The sequence below is a fragment of the Diabrotica undecimpunctata genome, chromosome 8 (assembly GCF_040954645.1).
Source record: "Diabrotica undecimpunctata isolate CICGRU chromosome 8, icDiaUnde3, whole genome shotgun sequence".
Taxonomy (NCBI): Eukaryota; Metazoa; Arthropoda; class Insecta; order Coleoptera; family Chrysomelidae; genus Diabrotica; species Diabrotica undecimpunctata.
The window spans coordinates 109,793,469-109,812,418 of NC_092810.1; the positions used below are offsets into that span (position 1 = coordinate 109,793,469).

Genomic DNA, 18,950 nt, shown 5'->3' on the forward strand with positions numbered 1-18,950 from the left:
CAGGTTCCTGGTATATTCTATAAAGTTCGAAGTTGTATCGTCTCCTCCACACTCCATTATCATTCACTGCTCCATACATTCGCCTTAGTACTTTTCTTTCGAAATATCCTAACATGTTTTCATTATTTTTTGGTAGAGTCCAGGTCTCTGAACCATGTTAGGACTTAGCGTATTATTGTTTTGTAGAGTTTTATTTTTGTATTTCTTGATATAATTTTGGATTTAAGGAGGAGATTGAGCTCAAAATAGCATCTGTTGGCCGTGCAAATTTTGCGGTTTTTCAGTGTTAAGGAGAGCTCCCAGGTATAAAAATTCGTTCACTGCTTCGATAACGTAGTTTTCTATAACAAGTGGTCGTAGGATTTGTAGTTGCGTGATTATTTTCATATACTTTATTTTGTTGGTGTTTATTATTAAACCTATTTTTGTAGCTGATTCTTTTAATGCTACATACGCCCCTCTTGCAGCCATCTCCCTGGCGCAACCCGTTATTTGTTTTAAAACGTTTAGACAATTCCCCTGAATTCGTACTCTACATTCAACTTTTTCAAGAGTTAGTTTTGTTAAGTTTACCAACTGATTTGAATTACTAGCTCTTTCATTGCTTCGTACAATTCTCTTCTGGTCACAGAGTCGCAGGCTGTTTTGTAGTCTATAAATATATGATGAGTATCAATGCCATATTCCAGTTTTTTTTTCCAAAATTTGTTTCATGGCTGCAATCTGATGAATTGTCGATTTACCACCTCTGAAACCAGCCTGGTATTTTCCTACTATCCGTTCTGCATATGGTGCCATACGATGACATAGTACGGTGGAAACTATTTTATACGCTGCATTTAGAAGCGTAATTCCTCTGTGATTAGAGTATTCAAAGATATCTTCTTTTTTGTGTATGGTGCAAAGTGTTCCAATATTCCAATCATTGGGGAGGGATTTCTGTGTCTATATTTCTTTTATAGGCTGCTGTAATACCATTATGTCATCATGGCCACCTTCTTTATATTGTTCAGCTGGGAGATTACCTATTCCCGATATACCTATGCCAGAAACAAATGGGTGATTGGTTTCTGGCTAGTTTTTTAACTGCATCTTTAACTTCAAAAATCGTTGGTGGTTTCTCTTCCTCTTGTCTGTTCCCCTTACCTCATCTCTTTCGTCTTCCAAGTTTTCTTCTTCTTCCTCTATATTAAGTGCCTGATTAAAGTATTTCACCCATAGATTCGATACATCTTTCCTTGTTGTTAATAGGTCGCCATTCTGACTTCTGCATTGTCAATGCAGTCAATGTTAAATTTCTTATAGAATGCTCTGAATTCTATCTCTCTGTTGAGGTTTTCTATATATTTGAGTTCCTGATTTAGGTGGTTTCGTTTTTTTCGTTTGTGTATCCTCTTTTCTATTCTTCATTCAGCGCTCTGGCAATTCTCTACAGTTGTTCTAGTTCGTGCAACAAATATATCTTGCCTATTTTTCACATAAGGCGCCGTTTTAATGCAAAAATATAAAACATCTCGCGAATTTTTTACTTTTTTAATAAATTATCAGTAGTAATATCCCTAGGACATTGATAACAGACGAGATAATTTCATGACAATCGAAAGCTCGTTCCTTGGTAAAAGCACAAAGCCGAAGGCTGAGTGCTGTTACCAAGCAACGAGCTTGAGAAATTTGTCATGAAAATATGAGGCATTCATCAATGTCCGAGGGATATTCGGCGGATAATTTTTCGAAAAAAAAAATCATAACTCAACATAACGAAACATTTATTTATTAAAAGTACAGTTAGTGAAAGTACAATTATTAAAATTTAAGTTAACATTCTCCTTGCCGAAACGTGACATTTTGGAATTTATTTGGATGAAGTTGTCAAACTCGATCGTGTTGTCATAGGGATTGAAAATTGCACTGAATGCAATTATCAGTCTAATGTTGACATGATCGGGTGAAATTGTTCCACATGACACAAAATGACGAAATTTGAATGGTTGTTAGAACAGTCGAAAAATTATCAATAGAATAACATTGCAATTATTATCAATTACAATTATCAATACAACAAATTTTAACCGTAAGGCAGATTGTAGAAAAATCCAGAGAATTCAACATCACAACATATTTGTGCTTCATAGATTATAGTAAAGCTTTCGATTTGGTCAACTGGAGTAAAATGTGGCAGGTTTTGTCTGAAATGGGAGTCCCCAATCATCTGATACTGCTAATTAAAAGCCTGTACAATAACAATTATTCCAGATTTAGAATAAATGGGGAACTAACCGATAGTTTCAGGGTCACAAAGGGCGTGAGACAAGGCTGCATACTAAGCCCAATTCTATTTAACATCTATGGTGAATGGATAATGCGGAAAGCTACTGAGGACTGGAACGGTGGCATCACCATTGGCGGGAAGAAGATTTGCAACTTGAGATATGCAGATGATACTACTATCCTCGCTAGTTCTGAAGCTGAATTGATTCACCTGCTACAACGGATAGAAGACGTAAGCTTAACGATGGGCCTTAAAATAAACAGAGATAAAACGAGAATCATGATAATTGACAGAGCTAACAACAATCAAAATCATCTGGTCATGATAAACAATATCGCTGTTGTAGATAAATTTGTGTATCTGGGCTCATTAATAACCAACAAAGGAGGCTGTACTAAAAAAATAAAGCGGCGGTCAGCAATCGCAAAAAGCGCTATGGCAAAATTAACAAAAATTTGGAAAAGCCATGAAATAACTACCGATACAAAAATGAGACTAGTAAGAAGTCTAGTTTTTCCAGTTTTTACTTATGCATCGGAATGCTGAACCCTTACTGAGAAAAAAAAAGAACATAGATGTATTTGAGATGTACTGCTGGAGATGAATGCTGAGAATACCATGGGTGGCCCGAAGAACAAATGAATCTATACTGGACCAGCTAAACATAAAGAAAAGACTAAGAACACAAATATCAGAACAAATAATAAGCTATTTTGGACATGTGCTTCAAAGAAATGGTCTTGAAAAACTTACCATCCAGGGAAAAGTAGAAGGCAAAAGAAATAGAGGTACATCTCCCACACGATACACGGACCATATTGTTGCTACCATTGGCGCTCCATTGTCAGAATGTGCTAGAATGGCAGAAGATAGAAAAACGTGAAGGAACATTGGGAAATTTAGCTAATAGCTTCATGATATCACGATACCTGCATCAGGTTAACGACTAAGAAGAAGAAGAAGAACATTGAAACAATAAATCAGAACAATAACAGAAAGTAACATTAATAAAAATTTTAAAACAGGCACAAAGCTACAACGAATGTCCAAAATGACCTCCCTTAGACCTGGCACAATATTCAACTGTTCGCCTCATTGATTGTCGTATCTGCTTAAATATTCCTTGTGTATTTCCTAGTGTCTCCCAGTTAAATATATTTTGGCTCCTCAGGTCATCAACAATTTCGATGGGATGCAAAGATATAGAGGATTTAAATCCAGCGACCAAACAGGCCAACGTTTTGTATACCCCCTCCCTCCCTACCTATCTAACTATTTGGATATAATGTATATAAGTCATTACATACAGTAGTGCTAAAATGGACTGGTCATCATAAATGAAACATAAGTGTTGTCTTAACTGCAGAAGCATTTCTTTAGAATAGGTGTATCCCAACAATATTTCCTGCCTGTAGAAAACTAATTTAAGATTCGCCTGTTAGTCATTATTGGAGGAAGTATGTATACGTTTAGCAAGAACTGGTGCTGAAAACGCGCTTTAAAGATTCCATGTCGATTTCTCTCAGTCCAATCTCAGTGAATCATCCGTTCTTGATATTTCTTTTGGTGATCCTAACTTAATCATAAGTTTAAACTGGTAAGTATTGCCTTATACTTACGAAAGTGATCACTTTCAAATAGTTATTACGAATCTCAAACATATGCAGAAACATCAAGAAGTCAAAAATGGAAAACGAGCAACGCAGATTGAGCTTCATTGTCTCAACATATTGATAGTCACATATCCAGGGCCTAAATGTCCAATGATATTAACGAAAACCTTAAATCACTAAATGAATAATTTTGGAAAGTGTTATATTGGACATTGGTAAAACAAAACAAATACAGGGACGTACACCAGTAGCATGGTGGTCTAAAGAATTCAAAGAGGTAACAAAAAACAGTAAATCGGCCTTTAATAATTATAAAAAGCATAAGACACTGCAAAACAGATTTAATTTAAAAAATTAAAGGAAATAGTTTAGCTTACTATAACACAAGCTAAAAGGAATCCATGTCAAATGTTTGTATTGGGAATAAATATTACAGCGAAAATGCTCCAAGGAAGTCCAGCAAAAAATCAGAAAAATTTGTGACTTTCCGTATAGGTATTTTATCAAACTCTTTGTCCATTGTTGAACATAGGCCTCCTCTAGACTTTTCCATCTGCTTCTGTTCTGCGCCTCTGCTATCCAATTGGTCACGATTCTTTTGAGGTCGTCGGTCCATCGCGTTGAGGGTCTTCCTCGGCTTCGCTTGTCAGCCCGTGGTCTCCACTCAAGCAATTTTTTTGTCCAACTGCCGTCTTTCATTCTTGCAACATGTCCTGCCCATCTCCATTTTTGCCTTGTAATATGTTCGATAATGTCTTCCACTCCGGTTCGTCTACGAACTTCCTCGTTTCTTATTCTATTTCTTAAGCTTATTCCAAGCATTGATCTCTCCATCTTTCGTTGTGTCCTTCTCAATTTTTCGGCTGATGTTTTTGTGAGAGTTAAGGTTTCTGCTCCGTATGTGAGGACTGGTAGAACGCACTGGTTAAAAGCTTTTCTTTTTAAATGGATCGGTATCAAACACTTAGTACAAAATAAAATAATATTCCTGGATATTGTTTTATTTTTATATTTAATACATATATAGCAGATTTTTACGAAAGTTTTTCAATCGACAAAAATCACCGTGCAGATTCTCTACACTCATGATATAAAACCTATACTTTTCCTAATAATGAAAATCCTAATGTAGGAATTAATAGTCTCATTACATTTCAAGGACTTAGTTCAGTACTTTTAAGCCTTAAAGATTCTTGTACTGGACCCGATGATATCCCAACCATATTTCTAAAACATCTTAGAATCTGGAATCATCCATATATCATTTAATAGATATATTTAATACAACTACGAGATATATCACAGATATAAAAATATATTTGGTGGTAAAGACGTAGTATCCTTTATAAAAATAGGAAGACTAAGATGGGCAGGACATCTGGCAAGATCACAGCAGAACAACCCTCTTAGAAGAATCCTTATGTCACAACCTGTGGGAAGTAGAAGTAGGGGTAGACCAAAACTCAGATGGAGGGATGGTGTAGATGAGGATGGTAGACAAATAAGCGCAGCAAACTGGCAACAGTTGGCAATGGATAGAACTGACTGGCGTAATAGACTTGGGAAGGTCGAGGCTTTTTTATAGGGCTGTAGCACCAATGATGATGATGATGAGATATATTTAATTTCATATAGATGCAGCAGCGTTTTTCTTCAATATATACTAATGCCTACGTCCTACCTCCTTTAAAAGACACGAATAAAAATCACGATAGTATGTATGTGCAATCATATAGACTAATCTCAATTACTTGTTCCATGTGCAAACTTATAGAAAAAATCGTTAATAGTAGATTAATGTGGACATTGGAAAAAAGTCGATAACTGATTACTGAGCAAAATGGATTAACACAGAACCAATCAACGGCTAATAACATTCTGAAACTCGAAAGCGATGTATTGGAATCATTTGCAATGTACTAATAATTTCTGTAATAGAAAATGTACTGCGATACTTTTTGACTTAAAAAATGCCTTTAATATCGCCAGGAAACAGTATTCTAAAAACGTTGTACGAGTGGAATATCCGGGAAAACTGTATATCGTTCATCAACAATTTTTTAACCAATAGTACTTTTCAGGTAAGAGTATCAAATTCTTGCTCGAAACTTCAGTAGGTATTTAATAACTGGAGTACCACAAGCGTCTGCTATTAGCCCAACTCTCTTCCTATTAGCTATAAATAGTATTTTGAAAAAACATAGAAAAACCTTTAAAAGTACGGATTTATCCTGACGATTTAATGGTATTTACAAAGGGAAATAATGTAGATAATATAACAAAATGTTTACAAAGCTTTATAAATAAACTGGAAACATGGTCTCAGAACGTTGACTTTAAATTTTTAACCACAAAAACAAGAGTCTTGATTTTTATAAAAAGAACAAATATAAATACCACGTCAAATATTACGTTATACGGAAAACCAATAACACTCGATCTTCTAATTAATTTTTTAGGAATGCACTTGGACAACAAACAAACATGGCGAAAACATATAAATCAATTACAATTAACTTGCCATAAGAGAACAGATATTTTGAAAACATTATCAAACAGGAAATAGGGGTCATACCACGGTACATATTATGAGTAAACAAATCGTTAATTAGGTCTAAACTGGATTATGGATGAATCGCTTATTCCTCTACCAGAAAGTATATTTTAAAGTCTCTAGATACAATTTATAATAATGGTCTAATAAATTTACTACGAGTATTTTGAAGTACACCTATTAAAAGCATATACGCTGAACATGGTGAACCATCTCTTTACTACAAGCGAATGCAACTGACACTAACACATTCATCCTTAGTAGATAGTAAAACCTATTTACAATAACATTTTCACAGATAAATAAAGCGAACTTTTAATTCTAATAATAAACTAAGAAAGCCATACTATGAAAGAATTAGAACATATTCCAAGAAATTAAGCTTTGATTTTCCCGATATATTCGATTCAAACATTGTCGATCCTCATAACCCTTGGTCAGTCAATGTTCCACAATGCAATGTATATCTGGGCAAATGCAATAAGTCAGAAATACCTCCCTTGGTAATAAAACCTACTTTGTCAAATATACTCCAACCTTATGAACAAAATATTTACAGATGATTCAAAATCTAGCAATAGAGATGGTGACGCTTTTGTGATTAATTATTAAAATAAACGTTTATTTCAACGATCTTCTCACTGTAACATATACACAGCGGAATATTCGCTCTTTATTGAGCAATTAAATTTATTAATGATATCAATATCGTTAAAGCGGTGATTCTTTATGACTTCGAGTACTTCAATTCAATGAGTATATCCTAAACACCCAATTAAACAAATGATCAAATCAGAACTTTACATTTTGTCAAGAAAAAGATAGAACAATAGACTTCGTTTGGATTCCTTCCCATGTGGGTATTCCCGAAAATGAAGAGGTAGACTTAAGTGCGCGTAGTGCAGTGTCTGGTGCGAACTCGAAAATAATATTAAAGTGCAGTCCAGAAGATTTAAACTTTCTATTATTAAGTCAGAGATCTTGAAAACCTGGTATAACGAATGGCAAACATCCACGTCTAAACTACGACAAATTAAAGACGTAGTTATAGGGACTAAACCTTTTTACAAATGCCATGAACAGAGTGTAGTTAATCGATTACGTTTAGTTCTTACTATACTCACACACTTGTACCTATTTTCAAAAAGTAACCCGCCAACATGTGAGAACTGCAACGAACTAACAGTAAAACATATTATGAAATATAACAAATTCAAATAGCAACAATCTCTCTTTAAAATAGATTAAGATTTATCAGTCGTGCTAGGTCGAAATAGTATTTCAGAGAACTTATACATACACACAACCAAACTTATATGGAATCACCATGTATTTCAAACTAATATTTATTTCTTTTGAAAAAACTTGTTAGTGTTGCGAAGAATAAAGGTTTTTATTGAAAATAAACAAACTAATAAAACAATCAGATACCACTGCCCGGCACGACATAGATTATTTTTTTTAGTTGTAAATTTAACGAAAATAAATAAACTTAGCTATAAATAAATAAACATAGCTACAGTGGTAGGCATAACAAAGGGTGTTGTGTCAAAAACCTTTGCTAGGTATCAGGTATTAGAAACACTTAAGAATAGACCAAGATAAAGTCAAAAAAAAAAGTAACCACAGCTTGCCACGATCATTTTATTGTCAAAGTAGCTAGAAGAGACCCAACAATTTGTCACCCGTAACTCCAAAAGCAGCTTTTGGAAGGTACAGATGTAAGTGTTTCAGTTAAAACGACAAGAAGAAGTCTTCGTGCCCAAGGTCTATGCAGCAGCAGACAGTTATGGATTCCCGAGTTAACCAGGCAGCACAAGATTGATCGCCTAAATTGGTGTTTTCAATACCAAAACTGGAACATTATTAATCGGCAAAATGTGTTATTTTTAGACGAAACCAGGATTTGTGTAAAATCATATGGCCGATGCATTCGTGTACTTAGAGGGAGAGAAAGACAAGCAAGAACAGAAACAGCCAGATCTGTTCACAGATCTAAAGGAATAAGTGTTCTGGGAAAGTAATATGGTCGATGAAAAAACGTCTTTAATTTCCTTTCAAACAACTTTAACAGCTCGAAGGTATGTTGATCTGGTTCTAGTACCTCTAGGTAGACTATGAAAAAGTGCAGTGGGAAAAAAATTAAATTTTCATGGATGATAATGCACCTCCACATACTAGCAGAGTCACTACAGACTCCTTAAAGCAGAAGAATCGCTATTCTGTAGTGACCTGCTTGCTCACCCGACCTTAAGCCTATAGAGCATTTGCAGGATATGCTTAAAAAAGAATTATATCTCGCCGGGATAATCCCCAAAACACCATACAATTAGTACAAGTTGCTCTTGAAGAAAGAAAACAACCTACCACAATAAAATGTTCACAATTTGTTTAGGAGCATGCCCACGTGAATTGGAGCTTGTATAAAGCCTAGGGTTAGTAACACTAACTACTCAAAAAAATAGATAAATATAAACAATTTCAACATCATTCGTTGTACATTGAAATTTGGTATGTTATTGACTTTAAAACTAATAATTTCAATTTTATTATTTAAGAATTTGTGTTTTATCGACTTCGAAAAGGCCTTTGACCGAGTAAACCATGACAAAATTATAGGTGTCATGCAACAGGTGGGAATTAATGACCGAGACCTCCGTGGGTAACCAAAGCATGTGATGAATATGGGCTAAAACTTAATACTTCTAAGACAAAACTTTTGGTTGTCAGCAAAACGGAGTTACAACCAACGAACATCAGAGCGTATGGAATAGAGTTAGAAAGAGCCCACAATATTACCTATTTGGGCTCAAACGTTAACGATAACTGGAATATAAATAAAGAAATAAGAATACGCATTGAAAAAGCCAGAGCCGACTTCTATAAATTAAAGAAAATTCTAATTAATAGAGGTATTACGTTAAACCTTAAAATGAGATTAATACGCTGCTACATATTCTCCACATTGCTGTATAGTATGGAGAGCTGGACCTTTACAGAGATGTGGATTTATCGACGAGTATTGCGGATAAGTTGGGTTGATCGAATAAGAAATGAAATAGTTTTACATCGAATCAAAAAGAGCACAGAAATAACAAAAATGATAAAAATTCGAAAGTTACAATACAGGGTAAGATCGCCGGAAGAAGAGGTCCAGGCCAAAGAAGAACATCCTGGCTCCGAAATCTCCGAGAATGGTATCAAGAGACCACCGCTAATTTATTTAGAGCCGCCGTAAACAAGGTTATTATTGCCAATATGATCGCCAACATTCGATATTCGGACAGGGTACTGAAAGAAGTAAAAGAATTTGTGGGTTTGATTAATTCTTATGTCTTGGTGATTAAATTGCTTTAAAATAAATATTCTTTGACTCCGTAGATTGTTTTTTTAATTCGCTTAAAATAATAAGAAATAGACGATTCCATATAAGTTTGTTTGTGTGTACATAGACTATCAATTTAAAAGCTATCGATTTATTTCATAAGATTTTATTTTTCGTATACTGTTGTTTGCACTTTCTGTATTATTTTGTATAAATCTCTTTTTCGTAACCATGTAACATACCTTACTTGTAAAATTGTATAAATTCGTCGCTAATAAGTATTAAATAAATGCGATTTTGTCTTTCAATAAAAAAAATTCTCGTTTTTTATCTTTTATCTGATAATTCTTCTAGATATGGTACTAATATTTTCCTGGAATCGTTTCTTGTAAAATTTTTTATGCCCCCGTTCAATGTTGCCCTGCTCCAGTTTATCTATTTTGTAAAATTCCTCATTTATGAACGACAAAAGTTATCATTTTTTTCTAAAATAAATGTTGATAAATTTTCTTCCTTAACGGATTGTTTTGCTTAAAACAAACAATGGTGGCTCTGTCATATAATTATTTAATTATTCGCTTTATATCTTTATATTAAAATTTAATTTGTAATTCAAATATCTGTTGATGGTTGTTGAATTTCTGTATATACTTCACTCTCATATCCAGTAAGCACGTTTGACATTAAAACATCCAGGAAAAGTAATCAGTTATTATATTCCTTTTTCATGGTAAATATTTCGATTCTCCAATATCGTTGATATTCATCCGGGAATGTATCCAATAACTATAAACTACGAGGCCGTATAGAGAACAGATCATTTACATATCTTACAACATACCGTGTGTGGGCTTTAAAATTTGTTTAGCAATATTATTTCTTTTAAATTTTTCATACGTTTATTTGCTAATAGGAGAGATGAATAATATTAAAATCGAAACATAAAATCTAAAGTTTATATTAAAATTGTGGTTACTTCTCATTAAATATAAAAGATATAAAAATGCCTCAATAAACTAGTTTCAAAATAATATGACACATTATAATACAAGATGAAGAAATACATTACGCCCCTAATCAGACCAACTACGAACAATTTAGAGAATAATTAAAATTATATACTAAAGTAAAAGACACTACTAAACTAATACAATTTAAAAAAAAGAGAAAAGACTCATAAAAATATTAAAAGTAAAAATATAACATGAACTATTTTGCCTATTTCTTATCTCCTCGATTCAAAAAAGGTATCGAATTCATTCTTTATAAGACCAGTTGATAAATCTGAACTGATACAAACAATCAGTAGCATCAAAAGCAAATCTTCCTGTAATACCTACTGTTGGACTATCCATAAAAATTTGCTTAAATCTCACAAAAACTGTGTTGTAAGTCCTGGTCTCACGACTTAATGATTCGTTTGAAAAAGGTATATTTTCCGATATCCTAAAGACCTCTTATTATTCCTTTTATAAAAGCCCGACTTATGTCCTTTCTCGTTGAAAACAACATTTTATCACAAAGTCAGTTCGGCTTTCTATCTAATAAATGTAACAGCAATGCAATGTTTTCTGTACTACATGAGGTCTATCAAGTACTATAAACAATAATCTTTATACTGCCACTGTTTTTTGTGACTACGCCAAAGCTTTTGATTGTGTAAATCACGACATTTTGATAAAAAAACTAAATTTCTACGGAATTCGAGTTATTTCTTTGAATTGGTTCCAATTTTACTTGAGTAATATGAAACAATTAGTTAGAGTAAATGATACTGACTCTAGTTAGAAAAGCATTGTATGTGGAGTACCGCAAGGTTCAGTACTGGGTCCCCTACTTTTTCTTATCTTTATAAATGACATCACTAACTTAAAAATCGATGGAATTTTTTTTCTTTTTGCTGATAGTACCAGTATTACCTAGAGGAACTCTAATATTACAACTCCTTATGCAATTATAACTTCTGATCTACTTAAAATAAAAGCCTGGTCCGACTCTAATTTACTCTTTGTTAACGTGGATAAGACAGTAGCATTATCCTGTAAAGGAGCTCTTCAACCCTTGCCTCTTAATAATAGGCAAATCACTATCGTTGATTCTGTAAAATTTCTTGGTTTTTTTATAGACAGCGACCTTAAATGGTCCCTTCATATCAATTTCTTAGGTAAGAAACTAGCCTCGGTCTGCTATACAATAAGATCTGTTTCGAGAGAAATCAATTTAGCATCTTCCAAAATAACATATTTTTCTTTGTTCGAGTCTTATCTTCGATAAGGTCTTTCTATTTAAGGTTCTAGTACAGCTGCCCAATCTGATGATATTTTTAAATTACAAAAAGAGCAGTACGGTATCTTTTTGGCCTCAGTAAATAACACATTGCAGAAGCTACTTCAAAAATCAGGGAATTTTAATTCTTCCCTCTTTATATACTCTAGAAACTGTTGCTTAATTCGTAAACACCTACATATTTTTTCAGCAAGACCTAATCATGACTACTCTACCAGAAATCCAAGCTTCGATGTGTATTTACCGATCCCGTCCACTGAGTTAGTAAAGAAATCTATATTATATTCGGCAAAAAAATTATACAGCCGTCTCCCTTTGCAACTTAAATCTACAACTTCGTTCCTAAGTTTCTTAAATTAACAAAAGCCTATCTATCTGAAAGACCATATTATTCAGTTGAAGAGTTTCTTAACGAATAACTGAGAAATTAGGGTAACTAAGAAAAAAGTATCAAAAAAACTTAGAAGGAAAAACTCAATTTTTTGCATTTTTTTCCCACTTGTTATTTTTTAAACAGTAAACATTAAATTTTCAATTTCTAGCTAGTTATACATTATATGTGCAACTAAAAATCGAAACTTTTACTTTTTATAAGGTTTTTTTTGCACGAGCAATATGCCAGTTATAGCCGAATATATGGGCGCAAAAAGCAAAAATTCTCGATTGATTTCAGATTCTGTTAAATAAAACAATTAACACAAGTGACTTGATACAAGGTACATCCTGAAGTTATTCCGGCAAAAAATCGGTTGCCTGTAAAGTCGTTACGGGCGAAGATTTTACGTGACAACGTCTTTTTCTCGGTAGAATATTTATTGATATGAATATTATGAAATTGCACAATAGGAACAAGGAATTGAATGAAAATAAGAATTGCACAAATTTTAACTATAGAAATATATTTTGTTTACTAAAACATTGTACATGTAAACTTGAACTTAACTAATTTCTATTTGAGTGATTTTGTTGAGGATAGGACGATGATAGGAGAAATATGAAATGAAAGGAAGTGTTTCTGCTGTAATGTGTCTTGAACGCCAAGAACGCTCGAGAAAGACAGAGACACAAGCACGCACCGATTCAACGCGCCTAATTCTCTAGTGCTGCGCGCGCAGCGGACCGATCATGTTTGAGTGGGAGAGAGACGCAAGGCATTCGCCGGTCCGGCGGGCCTCTCTCTCGTTCGGTGACTCATCGTAACAGACGTGAGCGGGCGTTACACTTTTTCATGAATGACTCCGAGCCACAACCTAATTTAAGACGTTGTCACGTCAAAAATATACTCATATGGAAAATGCCCAATCAAAACAGATCCCGTCTGGACTAAATAGAGTTAACAGGGCTCAAGTAAAAGGTGAAGTGACCAGACAAAAAAACTTTTAAATTAAAGGATGTCAAACAGATTTTATGAAATTCCATAAAAAAACGTAACGAAAGATAACGGGACCAATGCCATCAACTACGTAAAATAGGCGGAAGAAAGATTGTGGACTGTTCATAATAAAATTGAAGAACTTTGCCAATCTATAATAATTTCAATCGCGCCGGACAACGAATCTGGCATAGAAGAAGAGAAAAAGATGAAAATCCATGATTTATAAGTAAATCAGTAAGCTTTTAAGTAATGCACATTGCTTAAATGTTAGATATCAATACGACGTGCCCGCTTTAACATTAATTTTATTTAACATAAAAATCTGTCCATTTTTGATTCTTTAACACTTGAAGATGATCGTCCTACATTAACCACTTAACCTGCTGTTTGCAGATTAGTGAAGATTTACATTTGTAATGAGCTACGAGTTGCAAACAGACAGAGTAAAAAATATTTATTTTTCATCTTATTTTGATTTTATATCACAAAGCATCCTAATTTTGAATAGAAAATTTTCATGTCAAAATATCTGGTTTTTGTGTAAAAAAATATGCACTTCTATAGCGAATTTTCTCAAAAAATACAAAAAAAAAACGAAAAAATTTCAAATTCGAATTTTTTTTTAATTGTTGTGTAAAATTTTGATCTTTTTATTAAAATGTACACTTTAATTACTCAAAATACGTAAGATTCTGTGTTAGATTGATAAACTAAAAAATTGCAAATCGAAATAAACTACCATAATGAACAGTCAAATAAGTTAATACCTAATTAATTAGTTAATGCAAGACATCTACAATATTTTGACAAAATTGTAGGATCTTTTTTAAATTATAGGCGTAGGTGCCTATTTATTGATATTTTTAGATAACTTATAAACCGGAATGGATTACGGAAAATTTTAGCCAATCAAAAGGTATTTCATAGAGAAGTGGGGAAGGGGAAGGAAGGCCTGGCCTTACTACCTGTTAACTATTTCGTAGAAGCTGTAAAAGCCGTTAGCCAATATTCGAGATAGAGAGCAGTGAACATCATTTATAAAAATACACGAGCAGTTACTTAAAAAGAATCGTGAAGAATTTATTCTACTATTCTAAAGAAACTTTTCTAATCCACATAACAAGGTAAATACTACCTGTATTTTAATTAGTATCAATTGGCTCTAAAATGGAAATATTAGTATTTCCTTTCATAAGTAGTATATTTAACGTAAGATAACGTCAAAAACTAAAATCGAATAATGTTTTAATACAATATTGAAAAATAATAATTTCGTTTATTTCCCACAAACAAGTTTAGTTATACTCATGATCAAACTGTAAATGCATGATTAATTTGATTTTGTCTTTGAGTATCAGTATGAATACTTAAATCTGTTTCTATAATCTGAATAAGACAAATAAAAGGCAAGTGCATGAAATACAAAATGTAGCTTTGAATCGTTTAGTGGGGTCTACCAAGAGAAGAAAATTGGCAGTAAATCCAAAAAATTTGAGACTTTAACATCAGCTTGTATTTATCGACCTTAACAAGTCAATATAATAATGAGACTACAATAGCTACATTTCGTAGTTCAAGGCAGAGAAAATCAAAGGCAGGACAAAAAATAAATAAAGACGCTCTTACATTTACGTTGAAATCTCATTGCTTTTTCTGCGGTGGGTTTTTCGGTAATATTTCAAAAGAAAAAGTTCGATCTGTTCAAAATAACCATACAAGAGATAGTATATTACAGAATATTCAAAAACAACACACTGTAGTGTTATAAACGTCACATGATTGTTACTTTTCTTTAAATAATTATTTTATTTCAATTTTATTCAACTTTTCATCATTTACTTTACTATTTTTATTCTAACGCTCAACTCTCAACTCGCTCAACTTTTCAATCAATTAAATATCCTAATTAAACTTCATTTTTTATTTTAGTTATATTTCCTGTATTTAACTCCAGTCTGTTCTATGTCTTTGACATAGAACGTATAAATTAAACGTATAAACAAGTATAAACCCCACTTCAGTCAACAAAGTATATCTGTCAGTTGACAACTTTTGACTTCTGTCATATCACTTTATCATCTATAAAAAGACATGTTTTGGTTCTAAATTTGTTTATATCTTTAAATCTTTTCCTGGGGAGAGTACATTTTATATTTATAGTTGATCAATTTTTTGCATATGTGTTTTTTATAATTTCATATATTTGTTTTTATACATACCCTCCAACCCACGAGTTTCTTTTAACTTTATAATTCGTCCCATATGCAGTTAGTATCTTTAATATAATTTATCTAATTCATCTAATAATAATTATACTCATTGTATCCTTGCCAATTTGCTATTTTCTATTTAATATTGTAATTATTTTCAATCTTCATATTAACAAGGAACTATTTTAAAACCTATGCAGTCACTAACTCAAGATTTATTATTTCAGTTTTTTTGGCCTAATTTAACCTTTTCCTATTTCCCTTGAGAGAAGTTTTCTAAATATTTGTGGTAAACCACATATAAGGATAAGAACGGCAGCAGCATAGCAGATATCCTTAGACAATAGCTACACCACAACGGGCTCAATACCGGCATCTCCACCAACCTGCCAAGCCATCACTGTCATTTTAAAATATTCCTGTAAAGCTATATGTAAGATTTGCTCTGTTTCTAATAATAATAAAATTTCAAAAGACTAACCTGGTATGGACACCTGAAGAGAATGCCTGAAAATAAACGGCCAAAAAAGATAGAAAAATAAACGATGAAGATGTGGAAGATGCAATGACCGCCAGGGATTTAAAAACTGAAGATTGCTTCGACAAAAACGCTGGAAATTAGGAAGACTTGCCTCTATATAATTATTATTATATATATATATATATATATATATATATATATATATATATATATATATATATATATATATATATATATATATGTAATGCTTTGATAAGTGATCAGTGGTATGGGACTCGGGAGACTGAGACCTCGGAAGCCCCGAAGAAGACAGAAGAAGAAAAGGATGTCGAAAACTCGGCGCTATGATAATTTACGCGGTTCAACCCAGAAGACTGATGAGATTAATTCTTGTAATAGTAATTTTAATTTTATATTTTTTTGTGTACAATAAAAATGATTGGTTAGCATCTTGGTTTATTTGTCCCAGCCAAACTCACTTTTTAGATTTACTCTTAAGATAAGTCGTTCTCACACCTGAGAGGCTGAGATAGATGAGGCCTAACAATTGGCTTCAAAAGAAAATGGTGAGTTTCATTGTTCTACATTGGCTCCCAACTTTTAGAGGTAGTTATATTGTTACACATTGCCCTACGTTGGACGCCAATGTGTAATAAATGATTTTTATAAAAATATTTCAGCTCGTTTGAGAATTCTGCCTGATTTATGCCCCACGTTGAGCGCCAATGTGTAACAACATATTAAATAATTTTGATAAAAATACCTCATCTCGTTTTAGAAATGTGCCTGATTTATTTGCAGAAAAGCGCATTATCATACTGTATATAATTCTAATTTTTGTAAGAAATAAACTGGAACAACAAAGAGCCGCTCAGCATGTGAAAATACTAAGAAATTTTATTAATTATTATTTTCTGACATTATGTATTATGAGATTTTCTATAATTAAATGTAATTAGAATTTAATACATCAACTTTAGTACTAAAAAATTGCAGCAGTTGCATTTTTTAGATAAAATATTTTTTAAAACTATAGCTCAATGGCTCAAAATTTTACATGATAATAAAAAAAAATCAAATTTAGGTTTTTCGTTTTTTTGCATTTTTTGAAAAAATTCTTAATACCTAGTAAGGTACTTTTTACAAGTAATTATTTCGACAAACAAAAAGCAAATATTTTGACGTGAGACTTTTCGATTAAAAATCAGGATGTTTTTCGATATTAAATCAAAATAGGGGGAAAACATAAATATTTTAAATAAAAAAATTGCAGTGTGTTTGCACATAAAAGTTCATTTTCACAAACTTATATTTTTACCAAATTTTGTGAAAAAAAAGTTATAAATCTTTTCATTAGCAATACCTTTGCTATTTAACTTTTTTCTACAGGACTTGTAGCTTTGCTGGAAATCACGATAAACCGTTCTTTACTCTTAAAAACCATTAGATTAAAAAAAATGTTACTATTACTTTTTCTATTTTTTTGTGTTAAAAATTATCGGCCCTGGCCTAAATAGGATACGAAAATATTAGTCTCTAACTAGTAACTACAAATAATAATACAAAAATTTGAAAAAATTATACAGCTTTATTATTAAGTACATTCGAAAACAAATTACTCACGTTTTAGTTAAGCCAAGTTAATCAAATCAGTTGTCAGTTTAATACTTAAATAAATTTTTTCTATTTTGCGATTTAAATATCCAGTAGATATTTCAAATATTTTGTAAAACACGTGAGCTATTAAAAAAATATTATATATATTATTTTTTATTCGCGCTTAAATAAAAAGAAATTGTATAACATATCCACAGTTTACCGCATGCATATTTTTTTATAAAGACATTGTCCGTCATTGTCCTGAAAGACATTTTTTTTCAGGACATTTACACCTACCTACTTCCAAGAAAAAGTTAAGCTTACCTGGAAACACCGCACTGCTGAGCCATATATTTAAAAAACAAATAATACATCTCGCAATCATATCCAAAGTATCAACACAATCGTCGAAACATGGACAGACACTCGTCGTTGACCGTAAAAAAACTATACAAAGGCCGCCATGCCAAGTAAAATATTGTCGAAATTCGACACTCTAATAGCGCCTGCGAGAGGCCGACTGAAATGAAAAGCAAAAACTGGCGTCGGCGTCCTGTGATCCGACGTCAAAAGGGAGACATTCACCCTCCGAATGGAACGTACAACATAGCATGATGGTCTCCCCTTACACTTGATTATTCGGCGTCTGCGAGCAGGGGCGTCGGAAGTGTACGATTACCGCGAACTAAGGAATAACTTTACGCTTCATGCAAGAGCACAAGGCCGTACACAGTGATGATGGTTAGGGGACAGAACAATACCGTCTCCAATCCAATTATCATTTTTTTTGTTTTTGTTTGAACAAAGGATCACAAATAAAATTCTATGCACTAATTAACATGGAAAAATGTTTTGTTTAATTACCCAAAACGTATTTTTTTTTTCAATTAATTAAATAATATTGTATCCCATTTAAATAAACTCTCTTAATCCATATGCTCTATTGAGCTTTAGGTTTAACTTTACAGAAAAATTCCGTATTTAATCCAATTTCATTTTTTTGTTTATTTTTGCTCAAGATTACACCTAGGGAAAGACCTTTGATAGGGTGGATGGATGATACAAAGAGGAAGCCTATGTTCAACAGAGACGCTACAGGCTGTGTGATAATGATGATGATGAATCTGCACTAATTAACATTAAACACTGTTTTAATTGTTGAAGTTGATTTGAGTAGTGAGGACGAAAACGTTGATAATGAAGAAGGAACTGTGAGAAATTACTATTATGAAAGAAAT

At 32.7% G+C, this 18,950-nt stretch overlaps 1 protein-coding gene across 1 annotated transcript in view; it reads right to left on the reverse strand.

The window, feature by feature from the left end:
• gogo (thrombospondin-1 like protein golden goal) overlaps nt 1-18,219 on the reverse strand; it is a 112,281-nt gene extending 94,062 nt beyond the window's left edge. The window contains exon 1 of the mRNA XM_072540720.1: nt 18,037-18,219. Within this exon, the coding sequence (XP_072396821.1) occupies nt 18,037-18,097 (61 nt within the window). The 5' untranslated portion in view covers nt 18,098-18,219. The remainder of the gene's footprint in view (nt 1-18,036) is intronic.
• Nucleotides 18,220-18,950: the final 731 nt, after the last annotated feature.